We start from the raw sequence: 26,817 nt of genomic DNA on the forward strand, positions 1-26,817 counted from the left end.
ATTTGGAAAATTTAGGGAATCGAGATTATAGCACGCTACAATGATTTGTGGTAAAAATTTTGAAAGTACAAGTATTTGCATTTTCGCGCGTGCATATTTTATGATTTGGGCTCATAATCTGGGGGCAAGGTACCTTAATAGGATAGTAAAAATATAAAATATAAGGAATTTATTTTCAAATATCAGAAAAACTGTGGGGGGGGGAAGCTGTCCTGCTGCTCAGGCATGGAACCGCCACTACGTAGTAGAGCTTGTGTACGCCAGTCCCCAGAAATATAGGCTAGTTTGCTTAAAATAACCTAATACGCCAACACTGTCTATTGAGACTAACTGAATCAGACAAGAAATAACACAAAGGAGAAGCGCGAAAGACTATGACATATGCATTGAATTTAATGTACGAACCTTTTTATGATAGATAAGATTGTGATGGAAATCACAGCTCTCTTAGTGAATTTGCAGCTTTCGTAGTGAATATTTTTTCTCTTTTTTTCAATTGAATACATTTTTGTCGGCAAGATACCTTAACAGTAGTTGGAAAATATAAAACAAAAGTATTTTAATGTCAGAAAACGACGGGGGGCAGCTGTCCCACCCTCTGCCAAGGCCTGGATCCGCCACTGCCTACCACTAATGGAATTTAATTGTAAGTTAGACCGTGATCACTGGATCACGAACTATGCCCTACGCTATATTACAATATTAAGAGGGATACGCTCGAAGCCTCAGCAAGCATGGGACCCTGGCAGTAGCGGTTTTAGGCTTCATAATCTAGGGGGGGCAAGGTATGTCACAGTAGTGTAAAAATGTGAAATTAAAGGAATTTAATGTCAAATGTCAGAAAAACAGGGCGATTCTAGGCCTAGAACCGCCACTGGACTTTGGGTGGTTGTCCCATTTCACCAAACCTAGCGCTGGCCATGGTTGCAATAACTTATTGAACAAGCGTAATTATTTTGCATCATTGAACGTAATTTGTATATCATAGTGAATTTCTTCAAAAAAAAAAAAAAAAAAAAAAAAAAAAAAAAAAAAAAAACATAGGACCTTTGAAACTAACCAAAAGTATTCTTACCTTATACTTATTGATAAATATTCCAAAAATTTTCTGTCAGTAAAAGGAGGAACTTCAGCTTATTGAGCTCTGAAACCAGTGTCGTTACTTGCCAAAATGTTTGGGGGGGGGGGGGGAGCTAACAAATTTACCGACTGGCTGGTCATTTTACCGACTGTTTTTTGTCAATAATTAGCGTAATGTCCGTTGCAAAAACAATATGTAAAATAACTGCATAAATCGGCAAAACAGCTTTATTTATCAACCGAGGTTTAGATTTCGGTACATATCATGTCACTATTTTAATGCTGTTTATTTAACCAAATGGAAAATTGTGGCACCATCCGTAAAATCGTGGCAGGAGTCGGTAAAACTGCTGCGTTTACCGACCAAGTTAAAAATTTCTGTAGATGACATGTCAGTATTCTCGTGGTCTTTATTGAACTGAACAAAGAATTTTCACGGCGTCGGAGAAATCGTGGCGCTTCGCGCCACGATTTTACCGACTTATTTTTTTTTTTCCGAGTGACCAAAAACATTGGGAAGGGGGCGTCCCCTTTCCCCCCATACGTGACGGCCCTGTTTGAAGCACAAAAAGCAAATAATTAACTGCAGTAAGTTTGAATGAGTGTTTTCAATAATTCCAATTGGGGTAAGTATACTCAACGCTACGCTACTCAATGCCCTTTTTTATGCTCTTCGAATATAATAACCATGTCACTCTCAAATGTGCCCCATCCCCTTTCTGAGGGTCCCATATATAACCCTAATTAACAAGTTTCTCTGTTGTTTAGTATCTGTTGATGTTTTTTTTTGTTACGGGGTTCCTTGACCCGTCAAAACTATTAGGCCTAGCCTATATTAAATTTTAAAAAGTTTCAGATGTATTAGATATCGAATATTATTTGAAACGATTTGTGGATTTGGATGATAATCAGGGTACAGAACTAATATTTGGTGGTGGGAGGGGGGTAGTGATAAAATTTGGCTTTATCATTAGTATTTGTCGTCCTTACAACCCTGTAATTAGTGTAACTTTTGAGTTTCTGGGAGGGGGGTGCCCCTAAAACCACTTTCTGGATTCACCCCTGATAATTGGAAGTAAACATGATAATGCGATTAATAGAAACATGCTGCATATGTTGTTTGTTGTTTGTTTGTAGCACTCCTGGGCAAGCTGCCCATTGTGCACGTCTCCATGATTTCATCAGAGCCTTTAGGGATGAAAGGTATTTCACGTCAAAATTCACCTGTCCAGCTGTTGTTCTGTCATGACCGAGGGTCAGATAATTTAAAACGGCATCTGGCTTTTGTCACTGTGGTAGGGAGGGGAAACAGCCTAACATTAGCAGACGAAAATAAAACTTCTGAGTCAATGGATGTTATTTCTAAAGTAGCCTAATCCTTCTAATAATATGATGAGTAGTAATGTTCATCATAGAGCAAAGATCTAAAATTAATTTAGTCTGCTTCTTTGCGAAACTTATTTTATTGCATAAAATTTAGGACATAAAGATGAAGCACATATATCCTAACATTATTCACTGGCGGATCCAGGGGGGGGGAACCACGCCCACAGGATGTTTCTGGCGCGCTAATTCGGTATTTTTCTATCTTTCATTTTTTTTATTAAAATTGTTAATTTGGTTAATTGAAAAAAATGTTGGTCAATTGAAAAAAATGCTGCATATTGTAAAGTAAGAATTTTATTGTTTAAGTTTTTTTATTTTGCAAAAACCTATATATTAAGGTACAATAAAGAAGAGGCGGGGGGGGGGGGGTGCGATTGCTAGTGAAATGATGGAAGGCGCCTGGGGGTTGTCCCCCTCACTTGAACAGCTTTAAGCGTTTGTTCAGCTAGACATCAATTTCTGGCCATCGTTATTTTAGGCCAATCAGGGCTACTTATAAAATAGGAAGCAAAATATGATAGATAGATAACGATAATATTTGCATATTGATGTTTGGCTGAGCACAAGTGTGAATATTAACCACAATCGGCTATTGAACACCAAAATTGTAAAGGTCAGTTACAATAAGCCAATTGAAGCCGGGGTCGAAGTTCTTATTTGGAGTGAGCACCAGTGGCGTAATTTCTTCAAAATCCTTGGGGGAGGGGGGCAAAGCTGGAGCCAATTTTTGCAAATCAACTGAAAATGACAGTGAGAACTGAATCCATATATTACCACAAAGGCAAAGATATGCTGAAGATAACTGACCTGTTTCTCTGAATACTTGAATTATGCAGGCTTGCAGGATGCAGGCCTAGGTTTGACAATATTTTTTGCAAAAACGAAATTTCAGCTGGGGGGGTGGGTAACTGAGGGCTTTGGGGGCAAACTTGAGTAAAATTCTAGTTTAGCTACTTTTCACTATCTTGGAAAGTGGTTAAGTTAGGAAAATGCAACTTTCGGGGATGGATCCACAGGCTAAAGTGTGTCCCGGGAAGGTATTTTGAAGTACCTACCTCCACTCCTTCTCCCCCTAGAGGGTCCTGACCTTTGATGGCCTTTAAAAATCTTTGTGTTATAAAAGTGAAACCTTGCAAAATAAATCTTCCACTTAAATGAAGTACAACAAAACTGTTTTGAGCTTCACAACTTTGCTCAATCCCAGTTTATAAGGTTTTAAAGATAATCAAATACATTTCCTAAATTTTGAAAAAAAACAACATTGATATGGCTTAAAGTTCTACTCAAATAACAGGAATTGCATTTTCAGAACTAAAGACAGAAAAAAAACGGATAACTGAGAATTAAGGTCAAATGTTGATGTGTCAAAATTTCAATTGGTCAAGTAGGCAAATTTCTAAGAATAAGAAATTAGAAAAGGATTAACAAAGAAGCTTGGCAATACCTTCCCAGAGTATGTTTTTGGTCCTGGATTCATTTCTGAAAGTTTCATTTTTCTAACGTAACCCTTTTCCAAGATATTGAAAGTAGGTAAACTAGAATTTACCCTAACTTTGGGTCTGGGGGCGGCAAATTTGAGTCTTCCCTACAGCAGATTACGCCCCTGGTGAGGACATTAGTATGGAGTTCCATTTGGGTATTATCGTAAGTACCATTCTGCTAGTTTATAATAAGCATCGATTGTTCAGTGGTAGAATGCTCGCCTGCCACGCGGGCGGCCCGGGTTCGATTCCCGGTCGATGCAATTTTGTCTTGCACAAGGTGTAGTTGCACTCTTCTGGCAGCAAAGAGATGATTCTTCATAGAAAATCCAGATAATTTTTCACGTGTGGGGAAAGGTGGATGTGTATCCAGGTTGTCAAAATGGCATATCTTCAATATCTCAGAAATATTTAAAGTACCAAGGACACCAAAATGAAAACACATTTAGCCCTCTTAATCTATTTTAGGTCTATTCATACCTGAAAATCCGGGTTTCCTACGAGTTTTTGTTTAGCTGCTATTAGCATTTTTAGTTTTAATAAATTCGCAAAACAGTGTTGTCAATAATAAAACAACGATAAACTTCGGAGCTGAATAATATTAGCGAAAACTATTTCCGACGAATCTGACACTGTTTTTCATCTGTGAAAATTAAAATTTACAAAATCTGTTGATTGTTATACATATATATTAGTGAAAATATATTTTGTGAAAAAATATGACCTCAAGTTTAGAAAGTGACTATTCTGATGTGTCAGAAAATATTTTGATGATGACGACCAAGCGCTAGATGGTATGCAAGATACCATTTCAGGATACTTGTTCCAGCTAGACCCCGGCGCCGCGCCGGCGGATCGACCAAACACCGCCGACGAGAGACCAGGCGCCACCGCAGTGTCGTAACGCTGCCGGCGCGCCGCAGGCACGCCGCCGCCCACAGAGACGGCGGCGTTCGGTCGATTTCAAATTAATTTTGCGGCAATTCTTTATTGCGTCAACCGCAAATTCGGAGCTTTTCCTTCTTGTGTGGTTTAGTATTTCGATTTTTCTGATTAGAAATCAGGCAGGGCTTGCACTATCCCCGAATTTTCGGGTATTTCCCCGAAAATATATGCGTCATCCCGAAAAAAATGTGGGTCCCCGAATCCCCGAAAACCACGCAATCACGGTGCCACCCCTAGCGATTTATCACCAGTGACTTTCCCTGCCAAATATTACATGGCATATTCAAATAATTTCGAATGCAGTTTCCCAATCGCTATTTCTTACATCGTTTGTAGTCAAGAATTTTATTTTCAAGCTGAATCCCAAAAAAAACCTTCTATTGTGACAAATTTAGCTATAGACTAAGCTATGTACAAGGTTTAGGAATTAAAGATTGAACTGGAAGTTACCTAAAAAATATGATTCAAAAATAAATTGTAAATTATTGCCTATAGGTGGGGGGATAGGGGGCTATCATTTTTAAATGATAATACCTCATTTTTTTTTATTGAAAGCGGGGATGCCTAAAGGTTAATTATTTTTTTAATTTAAAATGGAGACAGAAGAAAATGATATCAAGGTCCCTAGGAAACCATTGAAATATTTTTATAGACCCAAGGCCCCCCATTAGGACTTGTTCATTGTCTTGGGTATTTGGTGATTTCTCATAGGCTACTGGCCTACTTTGGCTTTTTTGTGTGCTCCCTTTTAATTATATTCTTTGGATCTTATTGAATGCCACTGCAAATCTATGACTCAGTTTTCCAATAATTTGAGGTATATCTGAGTAATTTCGACATTTTTGTTGTTGTCTTTGTACCACCTTATTCATACCCTCAATTTTTTTCAAGGAACACTAAGCTTTTTACCGTTATTTTGCATGTTTGCTTGAACTATAAAGTGACCTAGTTAATTATTAAGTAACTTATTTTTCTAATGAAAGCTGAGACAGTATCCTATCAATGTTGTATCCAGAGGGGGGGAGGTAATTATTACATTTAAATAATAATATTTATAAATTTTTTTTATTGAAAGCAGGGATCCCCCCTTTTCTTTTATAATTTACATCAGAGACGGTATTTTATCGCGGTGGTATCCAGAGAGGGGGGGAGTAGTGAGCTATAATATTTAAATCATAATACCTCGATTTTTTTAAAGAAAGGGGGCCAATAAGTTAAATATTTTTTTTTATTTACATCACAGACGGGACCCAAACAAGATAGGATCCAGAAGGGGGGGCATAGGGAGATATTATATTTAAGTTATAGTACCTGTTTTAATGCAAGATATATTTTTAAGAATCCAAAAGAGCAAACAAAAAAAAACAATCAATATCAAAGTCACCCATTTCAACTGTTTTAGATGTGATAGGCAAAGGGCATTATAAAAAAATTAAGCTTGTAAGTTCAAAGCTATATTCAAAGTTTTCTGATTAGCCTAATTTAATATTAAGATGGTCTGGCCTAAAAAATCAGACACACGTATAGTCAGAACTCCATTGCAAATCCATATATAGCTAAATTTATAAAGACTCCCCCCCCTCCCTCCCTCCATAATGGTGAAAAATATACCCTGAATTATAAATCAACACCATATTTTTTGTACATAGCCTAGACTGCAGTTTTCAACAAAATTTAGCTTTTCAGCACAACTCAAAATAATGAGAATTTTTCATGCTCTTTTATAATTAAATAATCACTTGACAGGAACTATTAATTTTGAGCCATGAAGGGGCTAGAAGGCTCAGAACAGCCCATAGAAACCTAGTAACCCTATCCTCAAAAATTTGCTTCTTTAAATAACTGGCAAAGGAGAAAAATAGGTCATATGTAGCTGACTAATGATTGAAGCAGACTTAGGCTATATATTTCCATATTAGGGGGGGGGGAGTAAAGCATAGGCTCGTGCTATCAACTTCAAAGTCTAATAACCATAATAATTTATTTATTATGAAGTAACTAAATAAGAGTCTTTTATTCAGGCTCATCACTAAACAAAATATAACCCAGTTGTGCTGATGATTTGTATCTAGTAATTATGTCAGTGATTCCAACTCTCAAAATGTAAATGGGGCAAAAATAACCAGTTAGCCATGATAAAATAAGAATTAGCAAAATAGAAATAAGAAGGTATTTTTCAAAGTCTAACTGAGGCAACTGCTCCCCCCTCACATATTTGGCACCCCAAAATTATGTGGCCTAATGCTGAATTAGAATAAGCAGTGTACAATGGCAAGTTCAAACAATGCAATAATATATTGGTATACGAGTCATTATACAATAATATATATCACAAAACAACAATGACAGATGATTGTCTAACAGTATTTATTTATTTAATTAGCATTTGTCATTCAGAGAAGTCATGACTCTAAGTTCGTTCTTAATATAATTACCGTTTTGTTCAACAAAATTTTTTTGAGTACAGTTCTAATGTATGGGCAACATGCATGAATGCAACTTGAGAAAAGCCAAGATCAGATAACATTACCCAGTAATTTCATATCTTATGCTCTATAAACAAGGGGTTTCTCACTCCTGGAACTATATTCAAGCTTTAGTTTTTAGGGGTTTATGAGGAAAAAAGGTACCAAGGTTAGTTTAAGTTATGTATTTAGTATATGCTATGCTTTACCCCCACTCTCCTAATGTGCAAATATACAGCCAAAATTTGTTTCTAAACTATTATATTTTTATCCTATTTTGTTTTATTTCACTAGCATTAAACAAACTTCACTTCTCACATGTTCCCCAGATATTAGAACAGTACCTTTTTTTTCCTGCATTGCTTTAGTATAACAGTGTGACATCCTTTTCACTAGTAAATACCCATAATTTTTTGAAGGCCTATAGGATATATGTTTGGAAAATTCAATCAATTATTATTATTGTTGCTGGTTTGCCTGTGAGTCCAGGCAATTTGATGTTCATATGTTAGCCCTAAAACTCAGCTGCCCTTGCCTGAGACTATAGGCAGGCAGACCTTATGTCACTTGTTCACATGCAAATCCAGGCAACTTGTTGGGTCAACCAATTTTGAATGAATTTTGTGTTAGTGTAACTGTCTGAGCTTATAAACTGGGTTGCCTGTCTAAGACTTTAGTCAGGTAGACCCTATGCCACTTGTTTGCACACAAGGCCAGGCAACTTTTCAGTCAACCAATTTTCAATTAAATCTGTTTAACTGTCTTGGCTTATAGATTGGGTTTTCTGACTGAGGACTGCAAGTCCAGGTGACTTAGTGGTCATGTTAATCCTAAAACTTGGTCAAAATGCCTTAGACTCTAGGCGGACAGGCCTACTTGGAAAGTCTACTTGAATTACAATAGAGATGACTAAGATTTTTGGGCTGACTCACAACAGACAATGTCTATGGAACTTGCTGATGAAGAAGCATCCCAAGCCTAATTTTCCTGGCCACATAAATTCTCAGGTAGGTTGACTAAGTTTTAGGATTGATATGTGACCAACAAGTTGCCTGAACTGCAATTGGAACTATGAAAAGCCATCTGTATGACTTTGTTGTTTTCTCTATGTATCAGTGGGGTAATGTAATTTCTTTTTTATGACATTTTAGTGGATCATATATTAAATAAGAAAACCAAAAAGCATTCTGTATAACTTTATTCATGTTTCTCTATAATAATTTGATGTTTAAAAAGTCATACAGAAGACTTTATACCATTCTCCATGTTTAAAGGAAACACAATATTGCCTATTGTTTTGATTTTATAGTGCTTTGTATATAAGAGTAAATGACAATATTTGTTGCTTAGAGCATAAAGAACCAATGACTTTAATAGACCTAGTCAAACAGTGCTCACCCAAGTAATTTGTATTTCTAATATAAAAAAAACATAAAAGGTATATGCTACTATTATATAGTAACTATGAGGTAGATTTATATCAAAATATTCAAGCAAATCACACAGCCTACTAGGTGTCTTACCTTAGCCTACATAAGGTAGACTATCAGTGGAAGTCATTAGGTCTGCAAAACTACCAATAGGGTAGCCTATATATTGATACTTTCTTTTAGAATCATTAATGTTTACCTTTACACTGCTTCATGGTTAAAAGATCCTGGAATGCCAAAAATCCTAGTAACATCAAGACTAGGCCTAGTCTAGCCAAGCTCTTTTCAAGAAGCATTCCTTAAAAGTATTTTTCAAAGAAAAGAGCTTTGCTGAACTAGGTTCCGATTTCTGTTTTACCAGAACATAAAAGAAAACAACACTTTCTAAGGCTATATGCTGATTTATTTATTTTTTGGTCATTTTCTGCTGTTTAACAGCACACGTTCTTTATTTTTGAAATTGGCCACGAACTTTTGTATTGGAATACATTATTTAAACAGGCGATCTTTCTCCTTAAAAAATGAATTATCTGTTTTTCACACTAATTTAAGACGTATATGGCTGTGTAAGTTTGCACTTGACCAATTTAATGATTTAGTTTTCATTTTAGGTGTCCTTGGTACTTTAAGGGTGTTCAGTTTAAACTTTCAGAGATTTTCATGGGGAATGTCGAACTAAATCAAAAAAAAAAAAAAAAAAACACTAGGTGCTTCACAATTGTCAAAAGGGCGTATATCCAATACATCCGGAACGGCTAATGGTATTTAGTTGAAACTTTCAAGGAATGTCAACTTTCAAGGAGATGTCAAACTAAATCAACAGACACATGTGCATTCATGCTGTCAAAATGGTCTGTGCAAAATTTAGATAAAGAATTAAATCCTAAATCCGTAAGTCAGACTTAAAATGAACATAAATTAATAAGAACGGGAATTTGCCCCCTTCCCAATTGTAATCCTTCTAAAAATCTATTGTGTTATTTTTACTTTACTGAAAATCAAAAGTATTCTAAGCATACTTTTTATAATTGTAAGATTGAAAAATAAAAAATACTGCTAAATAAAATCTTTAATTGGTGATTCAAGGAATTCATTCAAATATGGGTGAGTAGGGTAGGGTGTTGATAGAATTTTTTTGCTGAGGGGGAGGGAGGGAGCTTATCTTCAGAAGATATAATTAAGGCTTCAGTTAACACAAATACTAAATGCACACACTGGTTTTGTTGGTAAGAATCAGAGTCAAACTAAGATTTGATTAAGATTTACTAAGATTAATAGAAATAGATTAAGATTAATTAAGATTTAACTAAGATTCAAAAAGTCAAACTTTTATATTAAATTTCTGAACGGTTTTCTTATCAGCCCAAGAAACCCCTCCCCCGTGTTACACTTAACCCAGATAGCCTTCCTCCCCCCAAAATACTTCCACCCCCACGGAAAACTCCCCGTTTGAAATCCCACTCCCTCCTCGCAGAAAGTTACTCCGAAAAACGTCTTTCATATTCCCCAATAGCAAATACTATATGTGGACAATATGGGCAAATTGTGTAACTTAAAGCTCTTTCCCCAGGGAATATGGAGGGTCGTGTCATAAGCAAAATACGATTTTCCACAAAAATCTCTTTTTTTTGGTGTCATTCCTTTATTTACCATTGAAAATGATGGTAGGTCAAAATGAAAAGTTCACCATTGAAATGATAGACATTGAGCCGGCTTTTCTGACTCTTCGGCTAGTCTCCCTCCACTTGCTCGGGCCAAAAAACTTGTCATGAGCTGCACTCAGCATCTAGGACCTTTGGCTCTCGCCGATGGACCTAGCTTAGCTTGAGCTGGTTCCACTTTTTTATTCTTTTACTAAAATACATGAATTTGTATATATAGGTTTGCATCTTATAATTCCACGATTTTGCAGAAAATTTTAAGTTCCTAATTTGAATAGTTTAGCTGAAAGTCACCGAGTATCTACGCTTAAATTATATATAGGCTATAGATATACTGGATGGCTGAACCCTTTTTCTTCTTGATGACGAGATTGCTTGGCCGATATTTGGGAAAAAAAATTTTCTACTATTTATCCGTCCCCTAATTGTTTTACGTTTGTTTTAATCTGAATTTTATAATTCAGTTTCATGTTTTCTAAGATTGTCGGTACTGTTCTATTAGCTCGATGCCACACGATATATTGTACAGAGAAGATGCGAAGGAAACTAGTCAATCAGGTTTTTTCAATAAAAATTTCCCATGTTGGGAATTGCAGCGATTTACCGCGGCGTTGACAGTATTTAAACTATTGTTTCGGGGTTTAGGGGGAAGAAAGATACCTAAGTTTGGTTAGGTTGTGTATTTAATATATGCTATGCTTTACCCCCACCTTCCTGATGTGCAAATATATAGCCGAAATTTGTTTCTAAACTAGTTTATTTTTATCCTTTTTTGTTTTATTTCATTAGCATTAATCAAATTTCACTTCTCGCGAGGCATCAAGCTAATAGAACAGTACCGATTGTTCATACTGTCTTTGACTTATGAACACTAATGAATTTGACTTGTTTTACTGAGAAATGCAAGATCGATATTTATTTATTAAATTACGTCATTTGTCTGACATATTTTTCTTTCGTTGATTAAGAAATGCAGTTTGACAGTCTAAAGTCGAATAGTAAGGATGTGACTTTTCTATAACTCATCACTACAAATCCAAAAAGGATTGTGAAATTGAAAAACTCCTTGTGATAGATCATGGCTCGTGAACCTTTTGTTGAAAAAGGGCCAAAATTTTATGTTGGGATATTACGCGGGCCGCACTTAGGTCACATGTCATTACACTGTAGTGTAGTATTGTAGGTATACTGTAATGATTAGAGTATATCTAAAATATTTATATACAAATATTTTAGGTTTAAAAATAAAACACTTAATGTATATTTTTACTATATTTATTGTAGCTAATACAATCAATGAAAATTTTGCTGTTGCATTTAACTTGCAATTTTTTTTACATTAGCTCGCATTTTCGTAGTAAAGACGTGTAATATTGCGTCTAAATATATGTCCAATAACCGAAAACAGTGTTTGTTTTTTCGATAATTCAGAATTGAAAAAGTCTGCTCACAAATATATGTACTACCAAACATAGTAATTATTTGCTGAGAAAACCTTTTTAATTCCTTGTAGTTTTCAGAAGGGAAACTTCCATAGAAATTCCTGTTTTTTCCTTAAAAGCTATTTTAAGTGTGGTATCACTTTGCAAATCCATCATGTTGATTTTCAAATCATTTGGTACATTATTGATATCCACTGCGAAGGGTTTTTCGAAAATATCCATCTTACGTGAGATTTTTTTGAAATCATTAAACTGGTTTTCAAACCTAGTTTGAAGTTGTATTAACGCAATTTTCATTTCAGTATTTTGCCAAACAAAATTTATACCAGCTTCTTCTAATACTTTCTTGCAATTTGGAAAATGATCGATGTGAATATATCCTTGAGGTGATGAATATATTTCGAAAATAGATCTTGACTGATGCAACTTGATGGTGAGACTTCACCTGCTGAGTTTTCTGGAGCACCAGTTAGCCATGTGAGGCTGAAAACCTTTCCTTGGAAATATGAAGTATGGTGGTAAATACTGACTGGTTTCAGAAACAGTCCCAACCATGGTCAAAAGTACACCTCTCTCTGAGGATGTTGCTTTACACACTGTCACCTGACCCCTCTCCCTAAACGCCTTGGGAGGAACGTGAACTGTGGTCACTGAATTTTCGTCACAGCTGTATACGTCACTTGCAGTCAAAGGAAGTGGTTTGAAGAGAACTGTTCAATGTCGACCCTGTTAAAGTTCGTTGCTTGACCCAAGCTTGTTGGTTCAGGCTTGCGTAGTAAAAGCTGTGGATTTCGAGCTCGAAAACCTACCAGTCAGTCCATCCTTGCCTCTTTGGCATTGCTCCAGTTCTGAGGGATTGTTTTGTTGTTTGCTATAGCAAAGTAGTTGATGTAGTCAAATTCACATACACTGGCAATCGTAGTTACAAGCAGTTGGGGTCGCACTCAGTCACATTCACATATATTTGTAGTTGCAAGTAGTCACAAATTCAAACAGTTAAAAGCAGTCACAGTTCGAAAAAGTCACTATAGCAATAGTACTAATTGCATAAGTTGTAGCTGTAGTTGCCCTCAAAGGTTCAATTTACTGCTTAAAGCTGTTTCTCAGATATTGTTCATATGCCATTTTGACAACCTGCATGCATAGAGTGCATTTTAATTTTGTTAAATATACACTTCAATATCCCCTAATAGTTTCACCTTAATGCCCTTAGCTATCCCAGATATATTGCAGATAGACCATTATAATATCCGTATTTAGTTATCCCCCTCAACAAGTCCCTAAGTACCAACTTCATACCTTTATCCGTTCCTAAAATACCGTAATATTACCTTATGACAAACTTAGATGGACATAGTGTCTTTTGATTTAGTTCAACATCCCCAATAATATGCTCTGAAAGTTCCAACGTACCCCCCACCCGTAGGATATTGCAGATATACCCTTTTGACAGTCTGGATATGTATTGTACCTTTTGATTTAGTTTTACTCCCCCTCTAGTTTCCCTGAAAATTGAAGCTTAATACCTTATTCTGTTTCCGAGACATTGTATCTATGCTCCTTTGACAACATGGATGTACTTAAAACCCTTTTGAAGAAAAAAAAAAACCTCGACTTGGTAGATGGGTGTCATCTGGTACATACTAAGAAATATCCCAGTGTGTCCCATATTTTTTTATCCCACTATATAACAGATGACCCCCATCTACAAAATCAAGTGTTGTTTTTTTCTTCTCAATATTTTGCCACAAGATGGCCGCATAACATGACCAGAAAATTGAGCTTTCATTTGGTACACCTAATTTTACTGAACTAAAAAAGAATAAACAAAGAAAATCTAAAGACAAGTGTTTTTTGTGGGGTATTTCCCAAACTTGGAGGTAGGTTCGTTTAAAAACAAAAATCGTAAAATACTAAAATAAGTGGTCTGCATTGGATAGTTATATGGTCCACGTTGCGGCGAGGATCTTGCAGACCGCACCAAGACGCCTCGTGGACCGCACGCGGGCCTGCAAAAGTAACATATGCTGGGGAAGATAGGGAAAACCAAAATAAGTAGCAAAGATTACTCTCTATCTCTAAAAGATTGTTGTGTATAAATTGCTCATTGATAAGAAATCAGAATTTTCCGAAAAAAAAAAAAAAACTGAGGTCAAAATGTTCTCCTGAAGTTTGTACGGACCGTACTTTGTCACTAATCATTACTTTCATTTTAGGAATGCGTCGCGCCCCAAGCCTTTTTGAGAAGTCTTACAGTGCTGTTGTTGACCTGCATAATCTGACCAGTTTTCAAGAGCCGTTCTATTTAACAGTGTTGCAAGAAACTGAAAAAGGTCCAGGTATTTGTATGTGGACTATAGTTCTTAGCTACGGCTCAGCTTCAAACCAACTAGACCAAGAAATGCGATGCAGCGCAAATTTGTCAGTGACTGTTGAAAAAGTGAGTGATATTAAGCTTCCATTGCCGACATCGGTGGAAATAATGAAGGTGAAACCGGCTGCTGGACATTTAAGCTCTGCTTGTATTTATCCAGCATGTTTTGCTCCATATATTTTAGTGACTGCTTGCACGGATGACTCTGTTCGATTTTGGAAGTTTGATGATGAAATCACTAAAAGCTGGGTTGAATGGGAAATGCTGAGCAAAACGAAAAGTTCAAAAGTCGTTGTGCCTGGAACTCTGTTAGACGTTAACGCAGCTTATAGTGGACGAATAGCTATAGCTTATATTAAAGGTCATGTTCACCAGAAAATTCTGGAAGGAGAGGAATTGAAGATAGCTGATGTGCAAATAGCAATTTATGAATGTGAATCTAGTGGTGGATCAAATTGGACTATTGAAGACATCATTGCTTTGAGTGACGTTCCTATGAGTATGAAATCAGCTCAAATGATCTCTATTAAAGCAACAGCCAGAAACAGGCTGAGAATGAGGGCAAGTGAGTTGTATGTAACACCTAGCTTGAATACTGTGACAAAATTTGAAAGATCTAGGAAAACTGTTATGGATGAACAAGAAAGAAGTCCAGTTATATTGGATTGGGCATCACGAGAAGACGGTTCCCACATTCTCACCGTTTCTATTGGCAGTAAGATTCTTCTTTATGCCCCCGTGTCTAACCTAACCGTAGCAGTAAAATCTCAGGCAAGACCCTCGTTAGTACGTCAGCAAACACAAAATGAACCACTGAAAGGTGGACTAACGTGGATGAGATTGAGATCGGTAAGTCTTAAAACAGGGGATGGGCTTCCTCCGATTCCGATGTGTATATCCTGGGTTCGTGAAGGGATCCTTGTTGCATGTATGAGCAATGAACTTTCAATTTATTGCCAGTGGAAACAGCAGGAAAATCTGGCTAAAGTTTCAACCCTTAGCACTAGTGAAAGTGAAGATGAACGCAACTTGTTGGATAAAGACCTCATAAATATAGCTCATGAAACTACACCAGGTAGATTACCATATGCACCATCTATGAGTCATCTTCCCAGAGCTAGTTCAACACTTGCACTTAGCTCTGCAACAAAGAAAAGTGCTGTAAAAAATAGCGCTGCTAGCAAAACCTCCTCTGTCCAAAGTGTAACAAGCGATAGATCAATGTTTTCTGATTACTTACCCGATTATGGGCTATTTGGTGCCAGTCAGCTGGCATCTCCTATCCTCCCTCAGTATCATCCAGTTCAGTTGATCGAACTTTTGAACTCTGGGCGAATTCAATGGGTGAAAGCGATTCTAGCTCATCTCGTAAGATGTCTTGTTGGTAATCCTTCTGATTTAACGCTAGAATCCTCTTCAGGAGAAGAAAACTTGCAGAAGAGCTTTTATATGAACCGATCTCTTTCCGTTAGCTACTCAGAGAAACTAGATACCTTAAATCTACTTCCAAAAGGTCCAGAATCTGAAGATGAAATAAAAATAATACCTCCTCTGCCATTATGGACACTGCTTTTAGCAGATAAAGATAACACAAGTATGGAAAATGACAAGGCTTATGATGACTTGCTCAGCTCTGAAGTTGATCCAATTAGACTAGATCTAGATAATGTTGATATTGACTCTATATTTGGAACTTCCCCTAAAAATCGAAGGATTAGAAAGCACTCCTCTGCTGATACTGTAAAACTTTCTGATTTTACCCCAACGCATGCTCAAAAATTGTCACAACTCCTTACAAAACTCCAATTACCAGGACTTAATTCCTCTGATCAAATGCATTTACTTGCTTTAGCAGATACAGTTGCATCTTGTAGTCAAGATGCCGTTGAACATTTCTCTAGTGAGGAAAGGGATGACAATTTAGCAATAAAAACTGATCTCGATGAGTGTGGTTTAAGATTTCTACTTGCTATGAAGCAGTATACATACCTTACTCGATGTTTACCACCGAATCAAAAAATTGCTCTGAAAAAATACGGTATCGCTACTTACCATATTGCATGGGCTTTTCATAGTGACGCAGAAGAGGATCTTGTTAATGTAATCCCTAGTATGGCCAAAGGGAACCCGAGTTGGGATGAATTGAGAGAGCTTGGTGTTGTTTGGTGGATTCGCCGCAATACCACTCTGAAAACGATTGTTGAAAAGGTAAGCTTGGCCTAATAAATCAGAAGCGTTACATTTTTTTCTCACTTCATTTATACACCACCCTTCCTCTCAGCTGACAACACTGGGCTGATTGATCTGCTATATTTGTATGTACCAAATTTTGGTACTAATGATGTTTTAAGGTGTTGTTGACTTATTTTCTTGCTTGTAGAAATACTTACGAAATAAAATATTTGCTATCAACTCTTTTTTGTCGGGTCTCAAAGACCTAAAGAGTTTTCATTAAAATCAATGCATACAGAGGCCATGTCTCCCTCTCTTCACTCTCTAATACTTCACCAAAGGGTCTCCTGGGAAGATTTGAAAACTCTGTGCCTGAGAACTTACTTTTCTCGGTTTTAGCCATCGAGGACTTTCTCTTATATCCCCCCCCCTAACAGTTCAGCGAGTTTTTACCTATGGTCTTTGATTTTATGATTTAGAAAGTTATTACTAAATTTTTCATTTCTTATATGAATTATGTTTAACTTACAGCCTCTTGGATTCCTGCTGCCAAAATATAATATAGCTTAAATTGACGATCTATAATTGTCGATTTATCCATGTGTCATTCATTGGTTGAGTCTTGGACACGAATGACACGTCTATGTTTATATATTATCTCCTTCTTTGTCTCAACAATAAATCAGCTAGGCTTCTTAAGAGCCCTATGGCTAATAATTTCTTTATTTTTTATGGAGGGATATTCATTATAAAGAGTAGAAAATGACAAAATAAGAATCAGCACTTCAGCTAGGACCTTGACTGCGACGGGCTATTCTGTTGTCCTCATATGTGCGCCACGTCAGGCTTTTTTGAGAACAGCTTTTTCTTGTGGATTTAAATGTGAAACATTGCAGGAATATTTCAAACATTCCAGAGTGTAGCTGAGTAATGTGGCTTCAATTTGGTTTATAGCGCATACAATTGTACTGGGGGCTTTTGAGGTAAATGTGCTGAATTTTTTTGTCCACTTTCATAGATTTTTTTTTCACGTTTTTTTCGTGATTAAACGGTCAATAGCTCAGGGATGGTAAGAGTTAAAAATTCGAAACTATTCCAATATGGAGGTTATGAAACGGAAAAAAAAAATACTACTTTGACGTCGTAATTACTAAAAGATTTTTAATAATTTTCGAGCATTTTTGCTTCTTTTTTTTTAGCGTACTAAATGGTTTTAAAAAGAAACTAGACGTAACTATCCTAGCTCATTAGTAAATGTCTTTGGGAACATCTAATGTCGGATTCCAGTCGACTATGAAATTTTTTGTTCGAGAATCTGCCATCAGAACTTTATATTTCTTCTTGATTTCAAGGAAATAATTTTGGAAAAGTCAATCTCTATGGCACGAATTCCGTATTTTCACGGGTTGCTCGATTTGGATCGAACCACTTCCTCCTCTTGCTTTGCTCGAAACGTTTTTTTTCAGCAGAGCAGAAATGACACTCAAATGTTAAGAGGGGCTTAAGAGGAAAGCGTGCTGAGGGGAACGAATGCTTTCGTTCAGGTATCTTTGCCTTCGAAGAATCCTGAATATCTACTGGCTAGTAAGGACAACAAAGTCAAACCATCAGCGAGAACACTGGCCAACCTCTCGTAACAAATGACACAAGTTTCCAAGTAGATATTCAATTACCTCCACCAATGGAGGTACTTGAGTCATGTTCTCGGAATACGTGAACGCCCAGAGTCCCAAATGAAGCATTGTTTTGGCAATCACAGGAATCCCGTTCTAAAGGTAGACAGATAAATACGCTCGATACCCACGATTTGCTAGTCCCAATGGAATGACATCTCCGCTGTAGGGAAACAGAGGAATGATTTGTAGCTCCATCTTCATGCCCTGGGTGCTAATGGCAAGCTGACTCAAATTCGATAGGTTCGGTCAATTTTCATTGCAGGAAGGTCGAAACCCCCTCCCTTTATTTCTTTCTAATGTATCTCTGAAGTCTCACTTTTTTAGTGGATTATTCACATTATTCGGTATCAGCTTCTAACCTTGTTAAACTTTGTATTACTTTCTGGCACCGTATATGTTTGGGTGTATAGTGGATTTTGGCAGGATACAAAGAGTATCCTGTGGGGAACGAATGCTGTGGTATCTATAATCGTAACCACCACTGCCGGGAACGAATATTTTCGTTCAGGAATATTTGCCCTCGAAAATCCCGAATACCTATTCGCTAGTGACGATAGCAAATCATACATCGGTGAGAACATTGGCCAACATTTCGTGACAAATGTCACAAGATTACACCAATGAAGGTATTTATGTCATCTTCTCTGAGTGTGTGACAATAAATCTCTCCAGGTGAACTTGTTACAACCATTTGCAAAACCCCCAGATCACTTTCCAGTCCCAATGGAGTAACATCTCCGCAGCAGTGAATCAGAGGAACGACTGGTGGGTCCATCTTGATTCCCTTGGGGCCACAGGCAAGCTGAGTCATACTTGACACGCCTATTCGGTTTGTATTGCAACAAGATCGAACATCCCTCCCCCTACCATTTCTCCATAACGTTTATGCCGAGTCTCACTTTTTTAGTGGGTTATTCACATTATTTAATGTCAGCTTCAATCTTTGTTAAACTTTCTACTACATTCTGGCATCGCATATATTTGGGTTTATAGTAGATTCTGGTAGAAGACAAAGAGCTGTAAAATTTCGGCAAGTGGAGTGTATAGCATTCCTTGCTATTGCGATAAATTTAACGTCGGTCGAACGTACCAACTATTTGGACAGCAACAACATTGAGCACTGGAACTCAATAGATAATGCTTTAAAATTTACAAAACCCCTAGAAAATTTTACTTAAGCTTTAGCAGAACATAATTTTTATCATCTGGACCGTTTTGTACAGTTTGAGGAAGCAACAGTCATTTCCAATGATAAAGGTTTCACTCAATGGGCTATGGAAGCATTAGAAAAAAAAACAAAAAAAACTATTTTCGCAGGTTTATCAATTAATAGAGATACTGATAATATAAATATTGATCCAATTTATTATATTATTTCAAAAATTGAGCCCATATTCAAAAACAAAGTCTTGCAAAATGTCCAAGAGAATAGTTCAAGTAACAAACCTAAACGACTGGCAGCATTAAAATTATGTCGCAATAATATAATCTAGTTCATTTGTTATTTTAAATTTTAATCCAGTTACTTTCCCGATTTCATGAAGTTAGCTGCCAATTGTATATGTGAGTAATTGTATATTATATATTAGTCTATTTTAGTTTTATTTATATTTTTTAGTCTGTATTTTTTGTCTACGCTGAAAACGCCTTGTTATGTACGGGTGAAATATTCATTTGATTTTTTGTTCTCTTCGTTTTCATTGACTGGCCATAGACCCGTTTATCATCTTAGTATTCATTTCTTTGTTTTTGCAACAAACTATATGCTGTGTATACTATATATACATACTATACAACACACTATAATTGCTTTTCGATAGTTAAATATTTCTTACTGTTGAATTCTGTACATACAAAGCCTTGCAATCAATCGATTCTTTTTTGTAGATGGCCAAATCTGCATATCAAGCTAAGCAAGATCCTTTGGATGCCGCTATTTATTATTTAGCTATGGGCAAAAAAACAGTTGTTGCGACCCTGTATAAAGCTGCGAAGGATAAGAAAATGGCTGAATTTTGGGCCAACAATTTTAAAGAAGATCGATGGAGAAGAGCGGCATTAAAGAACGCGTATGCACTCCTTGGAAAACAACGATTTTTGCATGCAGCTGCTTTTTTCCTACTTGCTGGGTCTCTCAAAGATGCAGTTGAGGTTCGTATATGTCCTTTTCATTCTCAATTGTATATCCATTGGAAGTGCATTTCGTAAAATCAGTGATAAGTTTGAGATAGGAACAGATAGGAGATTTCCAGAAAATCCAAAAATACTGCTAAAATACAACGTGCCCCCCCCCCCCCTATTGTCCTATTCTGGTCCTAAGAAATGTCTTTGGGAGTTCTTGCTATCGATAAGCTAGTATTAGTATAAGAAAATTCTCAAAAGGAACAGTGAAGTATTAATTTAATAATTTGGCTGAATATTTGGCGGATGATAATATATGGGCTTGACAGCAAAGTAATGCTAATACCGAAATCGAATACGAGTAGTTCGCAATTTAATGCCTCTCTTCTATAAAGTTTTATTGTTGTTCATAATCATCAAAGAAAATTAACATCTAAAGTTTTTTGTCTTCTCTTTATATGGGTTGATCGATTTTCTGTCTGGGATTTGTTGAAGCTCAGAGGTTCGAAGAAAATAGCCTGTAGTAAATAGATAAAGTTATTATATTTTAATTTTTCTTCGTGATTATCACTACTACTACTAACAACTCACATCAGTACCAAAACGCCTGAGGCCAGCACAACTGCGCAAGCTATTTTTCTGCCCCAATCTATTCAACTGATTCGCTCTATACCTTCTCCCATGAAGTGCCAATTTCCTTAAAAATTCGTTTTTCTAACCTTTTCCCACTCCATTCGGGGACGACCTTCTTTTCAATAATTTTTTTTATTTTTGTAACCTAATTGGTTAATTCTTAACCCCGAAAGTGAGTTTAGGAAACTCCTGACAAGTCTAGCTCAAAATATTTGCATTTTTTAGGCAAAAAATTAATGCAATGTTTGTCTTTAACGTCGTATTGTTCTAGTTTGCAATTTTCATATTATTTAAATCATTATAATTATTATGGCCTCAACAAAAGCAGTCGTTCCCGCTAGCGCAAGTTAATGACTAATAATTTATTCTCTAGTCTACACAAAGCATTTGGCCTATCGTAAAACCAGACAGCAAGGCGTCCGCGGGACCTCCAGTTGAATGGAGGCTTTGTGCAAGCCTGGGTCCATCTTGGTCACTACATGGTTTTCCGTGATTGAAGGCTTCCTTGAGGCTCCGACTTGCTATCAACAAGAATCGACGTCCTGCAAAAGCAACCTCAAAATTATTACCTCGGACTTATTATATATTCAGACATGCAAATAATAAACTACAATGGCAAGACAACCTATTATAAATAACACGGTTAGAACGAGGTTATTCAGCCCTTAAGAAAACCCACCAAAACAAACAAAAGTCTGAAAGATTATTTTTTAATCAACATCCAGTGCAATTCTTTATCGTTTACTAGGCTACAATTTCCTGAAGAGGCGCCATTCCTGAAGGTCACTGCAGCGCGGTTTATAGTAACAGTTCAGGTTAAACAAACTCGTGAAAGGCTCACGCTGACGCCACTATCTGGTCATACAAGCAGGGTTTCCCGTCCGGAAATAGGGGCAGAGGAAGAAGCTTATTACAGAGTGGAACCCCCAAACCAGCTCATAAGGCCGGAACAGCTGCAGCCTTTTATACTCAGCTGCAACTATTATTCAAACCATCTAATACAATATTTAATTAAACAAGTATACCGAGAAAAAGCCTAGCCCCCTCCCCGCCCATGAAAACCAAGAGCAAAAATGGGCTTTGAAAATCTAGATGGGCAAGGGCCTTGAGTCTCGGTATAAATCCCTTGGGCGTGTCACCGTTCTTTGTATTTCAGTCAGATCATGGTCACATTGCTGCGTATCTCGGTCATATTAATTATGTATCTTCCATAGGCTATTTATTGTGTATGACTATAATAAGTTAGGATTATTCCCTTCTTGTAGGTATGTCTAGATCGATTAGAAGACTTCCAGATGGCAATAATGATATGTCGACTATTCGAAGGAGATCTTGATTCCGTTCCACAATCTTATATTGATCTGCTAAAGCAGGTAATTATCTATCCAATCAGCTTCTGCTGAAGGCTTAGAAGGTTTATACTAGAGTAAAACGCTATAAGTTAAGAAAAACAAAATGAGATTGATTTTAGGATTTAAAGAAAAGCTAGCTATGCTTAGTTATTCCTATGAGTACGGATCTGTCAATATTATAGTATGGATCGGCTGACTACTACATTATTTACTTGCATTTATCGTTTTGGGTTTGGATTATTTTACCGAAAATAAAGCACGTCTACAGTATGTTTGGTAAACCTATATTTTTCGTTTTTTTATGTGTATTATTTTTGGAGAATTTTGAAAAAAACCGAACATATCATGACCTGATAATCGCTTACCCCTAATACATTACCCCTAAAATATTTTTGCATTTCATATAATAATCACTTAGTATCTAAGTTACTCTTTAAAACAAACAAATGTATTTTATGGGCAACAAATCAACAAATGATTTCATACCTTACTCTTGTATTTAATGCTACACTACTTCCTTCCTTATATATAACTTACTTGGTTGCTAGCTACCGCTGCAAACCGGATTTGTTCTTTACTAGGTTTCTGCTATATCCGATGAAACTTGCATAGTTCTCATTAATAATGAACTGTATCGATTCTTTATGTTAAACCCTAAAAAATACTGCATATTATACAACTATATTTATTTTCTTATAATCAGCAGTAAACCAACTTCAATATTTTAAAATTAGGTCCCTGAAAGCCACCAAGGCACAGTGGATAGCGTGTTGGAATTATACTCCGAAGGTCTCAGGTTAATTTCCTGGAGCAGGCAATTTTTACACATTTGTCAACTTAAAGTCTAACCAAAACTATTATTAATAACTACTACATGAGATCCTCTCAACTGACACCATTTATGATTGATTCTTTATGTAAATGAATTAAAAAATCAAAATTATTCCTCAGACACCATAAATATTTTACACTAGGCAGCTAAATAAAATTATTTTAATTAAAATTTTCAGGAATTAATCTAGTTTCAGTTGACAAATCAGATTTTTTGTTAAAACCCTAAAAGAATTATTGTATTTGACATAAATATATCTACATGCTTTTTATAGTGTTAAAATACTATTTTCATTTTCTTATGCAATAAGATGTTAATAACATTAGCTACTACAGTGATATAGAAAAGTGGAATTTTTGGTAAAAAACGATTCTATTTTAAAAACTATTTTGTTTTTAATTACAAAAGGCACTGGATATAGCAATTTCCTTTAAATGAGCCATTAAACAACTCTATGATGTTCCAGTGCCAAGCTAGCTGGAGAAAAAAAATAAAATAAAAAAGATGCCGTATTTGAAGAATATCGTGGTTTCAGCCGCTTTTCTTGATTTTCAAGCCAATATATTTCCCTTGTTGTTTAAGCCAAGGGACGGTGAGTTTCCCAAAGAAAGTTTCGGCCAAGGCGGTTCTAATAGTGTACTTCTTTATTTATGCAATTCTAGTTTTAGGAGCTATGGACTATTACATTTTTTACTACGGGGCGTGATCGTCTCTTACTAGGTTGCTAGCTACAACTGCAACCCGGATTCCAGTATCTTGTTTCTTATCTCTTGTAATTCTTATCCTTCTTATCCTATTCTTATTCCTTTTAGAGAGTCATTGGCGACGTCGTTGAAAAAAAGTCTCAAGATCCCTTTTTGCGTTCAATGGCATATTGGTTAATTAAGGAGTACTCTTTGAGCTTAAATACACTTTTGGAAGTTTCAAATGAATCTGACGCCAAAGTTGTCAAAGATTTCAATAGCGAAACTGCACCCGCTGTTTTCAATTATTATATATTCCTCAGGTCACACCCTCTTCTTGTTAAACACCAAACATTTGCATCTAATGGAGCAAAGGTAGGATATTACTTATTTTTCTTTGTCACAAAATAAACTCGGTAAAGTTGTACATGTATCCGTTTCAGTTGTTTTCCTTGGTTGTATGTCAACGTTATTGGCACATTTAATGGGGAAGATGGTGATAGAAGTTTCTATCCCACCTAGAATAGGTTTATCACATATTAAAGAATTTTAGTTAAAAAATTAACAATATACAACCTCCTAATAGTATCAAAACTTCGAGAAAAATGTCGCTCGACCTAACTTCAGGACATCTTTGAAGGGGGGGGGGGGGATAAGATTTTATAAGAAAGGATTCAAAGGAAATAACTTCACGGAAGGGAGTAAGGAGTGAGGATTTTGAATAGGTTTTGGTGAAGGAGTTGTGTAGCTATTTTGCCTCTTTCGTGATCCAATGAGGTGCTGATACTAGTGGTTAATTTGTTCAAAGGCCTTGATTTGGGCTCTAAATTTGTTCTTGAAAGTTTCCTGATATGGCACAGAAATTTTCAAAATTAGCAAAAAACTCATTTTACGTAATTTTACCAAGTTAATGTTTTTAAATCCGATACAAAATATAAGTAGAAAAGGAGTAAAGAAATTAAAAAAAGACGAAAGAAAATTTACAACCAAATAAGTAAAAAACATGAGAAAATACCTTGAAATAGTACAAACTAAAATAGATTCCGAGAGCCCCTCTATATCAAGGTCGGCTTTGCTGTTATATCTGAAATAGTAAAATTCTGATGCAATGAATAGTTAATCGTAGTAGTAATAAAGTTATGTAGTACCGAAAATACACGTTATGGAGTGCTCCGATATCATTTTTGAGTAAAATTTGAGACAAATAAGATAAATGTAATACGTAGTGGTTATAATGGATCGAGTACCGTTTTGCTAACGCGTTAGGTCTATATTTACTCATAAAAGCAAAGCATTTGCGTGGGTTGCGAATTCCCCATAAATTTTCTACATTTTTCATGTACTATGCTTATTTCTTGGTACGCGTATAACTCAATCCCGTTTAACTCAAATCAATTAACAGAACCCTCGTTCAACTCGACTCCCAATTCAATTCGACCCCCGTTTAACTCAAGCCCCATCGAAGTCAACCACATTTAACTCAAAGACCATATAACTCAACCCTCATTTAACTCAACCCCTATTTAATTAAGCCCATGTTTGACTCAACACTCATTCAAATTGAACTATGAGTAAGTTTGAACTAGCGCTGATTACAAGCTCAAAATTTGCTTCTTGCTTGACTTGCAGTTTCCAATGCCATAAACTCAAGGTGAGATCTGATGTTCTCTTGATTTCACAGGGTTTAAGATTTAAGTGAAATCAAGCTTTTAAAGGTTTTTGTGGTAAAGGTTTTGGCGACAAATTTGTCGGAGTTTCAATTAATTCACTAGCTGAAAGATAAGCCTACTATTCGATTTACATCCAACGCTATTTCCAAATATAATGATTCCACCGTGTAATGAACCATCCCAGGATGAGTTTGTTTGAATTGACTTGTATTTTTGAATTGGTAAAAATTATTAATTTTTACCCTCTAAATTTTAGTTAATAAACTAATAGCAGGTTGAGTGAGGAGAGGAGAGTACCATGAATGGAATATTCAGATAGTCCTGCCCTGTCTCTTTATTCCGTCCTGTCCAGTATTTCATGACAGCTTTCAAATGACTTTTGACTTTTACTATTAAGATGGACCGAAATAATACCTATCATTTCTGAATCCGGAATACATTTTTTGAATCAAGAAGTTTTTCCATCGTGTTTTTAAGATTTTGGTTACAATGGATCGTGTTTTGCTTTGTGTTTACGTGTTTTACTAGGTTATGCAATTCAAGTGTGTTCGGTTCCTGACCATGAACATTTTTATTTATTTTAAAGTATATAAGACAGAAGGAGGAATTGTTGTTTTCAAACAGTTCGTGGTAACGAACCGTAAGTAAGGAGCGACCCGGCTCAATAGTAACCGAAACTCAAAAAATGGAATTTTGATACCGTTAGACACATCAAAAGAATTGGTTTTTTATACTGATTTCAAATATATAAGTTTCATCAAGTTTAGTCTTACCCATCAAAAGTTCAGAGCCTGAAAAAATTTGCCTTATTTTCGAAAAAAAGGGGAAACACTCCCTTAAAAGTAGTAGAATCTTAACAAAAGTCACACCATCAGATGAAGTCTATCAGAAAACCTTACTGTAGAGGTTTCAAGCTCCTATGCAACAATGTGGAATCTTGTAATTTTTGTCAGAAGAAAGATCACGGATGCGTTTTTTTTTCAGGGGTGATCGTATCGATCCAATGGTCTTAGAATATCGCGAGAGGACTTATTAGAACGGAAATTAAAAGTTTTAATGCCCTCTTTATGTGACCGAAAAATTGGAGGGCAACCAGGCCCCCTCCCAAGCTCATTTTTTCCCGAAGTCACCTGATCAAAATTTGGAGATAACCATTTTGTTCAGCATAGTCGAAAGTTTAATAAATATGTCTTTGAGGATGACCTCATCCCTCACAGTTCCCGGGGGAAGGGCTGCAAGTTATGAACTTTGTCCATTGTGTACATATAGTATTGGTTATTGGGATGTATACAGACGTTTTCAGGAGGGATTTTTTCTGGTGGGGGGGGGGGTCGAAGGAGGGGGACTGCTTTCAAAATATGATTTATTTTGTAGATTTTAGCTTATTTGGTTTCGCAAACTTCTTCTGAGGAAG

The 26,817-nt window shown here is 36.2% G+C and overlaps 1 protein-coding gene and 1 non-coding gene across 2 annotated transcripts in view; both read left to right on the forward strand.

The window, feature by feature from the left end:
* Rbcn-3A (rabconnectin-3 alpha) overlaps nucleotides 1–26,817 on the forward strand; it is a 179,519-nt gene that overhangs the window by 48,549 nt on the left and 104,153 nt on the right. Inside the window, exons 15-18 of the mRNA XM_089094941.1 lie at nucleotides 14,107–16,472; nucleotides 20,000–20,263; nucleotides 22,132–22,239; nucleotides 23,863–24,108. Of these exons, the coding sequence (XP_088951067.1) occupies nucleotides 14,107–16,472; nucleotides 20,000–20,263; nucleotides 22,132–22,239; nucleotides 23,863–24,108 (2,984 nt within the window). The remainder of the gene's footprint in view (nucleotides 1–14,106; nucleotides 16,473–19,999; nucleotides 20,264–22,131; nucleotides 22,240–23,862; nucleotides 24,109–26,817) is intronic.
* TRNAG-GCC (transfer RNA glycine (anticodon GCC)) lies at nucleotides 4,140–4,210 on the forward strand. The gene has a single exon. It is a non-coding gene; the product is annotated as a tRNA-Gly (tRNA).

Source organism: Artemia sp. Qi Xiang Cuo, chromosome 9 (genome assembly GCF_049724085.1).
Source record: "Artemia sp. Qi Xiang Cuo chromosome 9, ASM4972408v1, whole genome shotgun sequence".
In the NCBI taxonomy this organism is placed as follows: Eukaryota; Metazoa; Arthropoda; class Branchiopoda; order Anostraca; family Artemiidae; genus Artemia; species Artemia sp. Qi Xiang Cuo.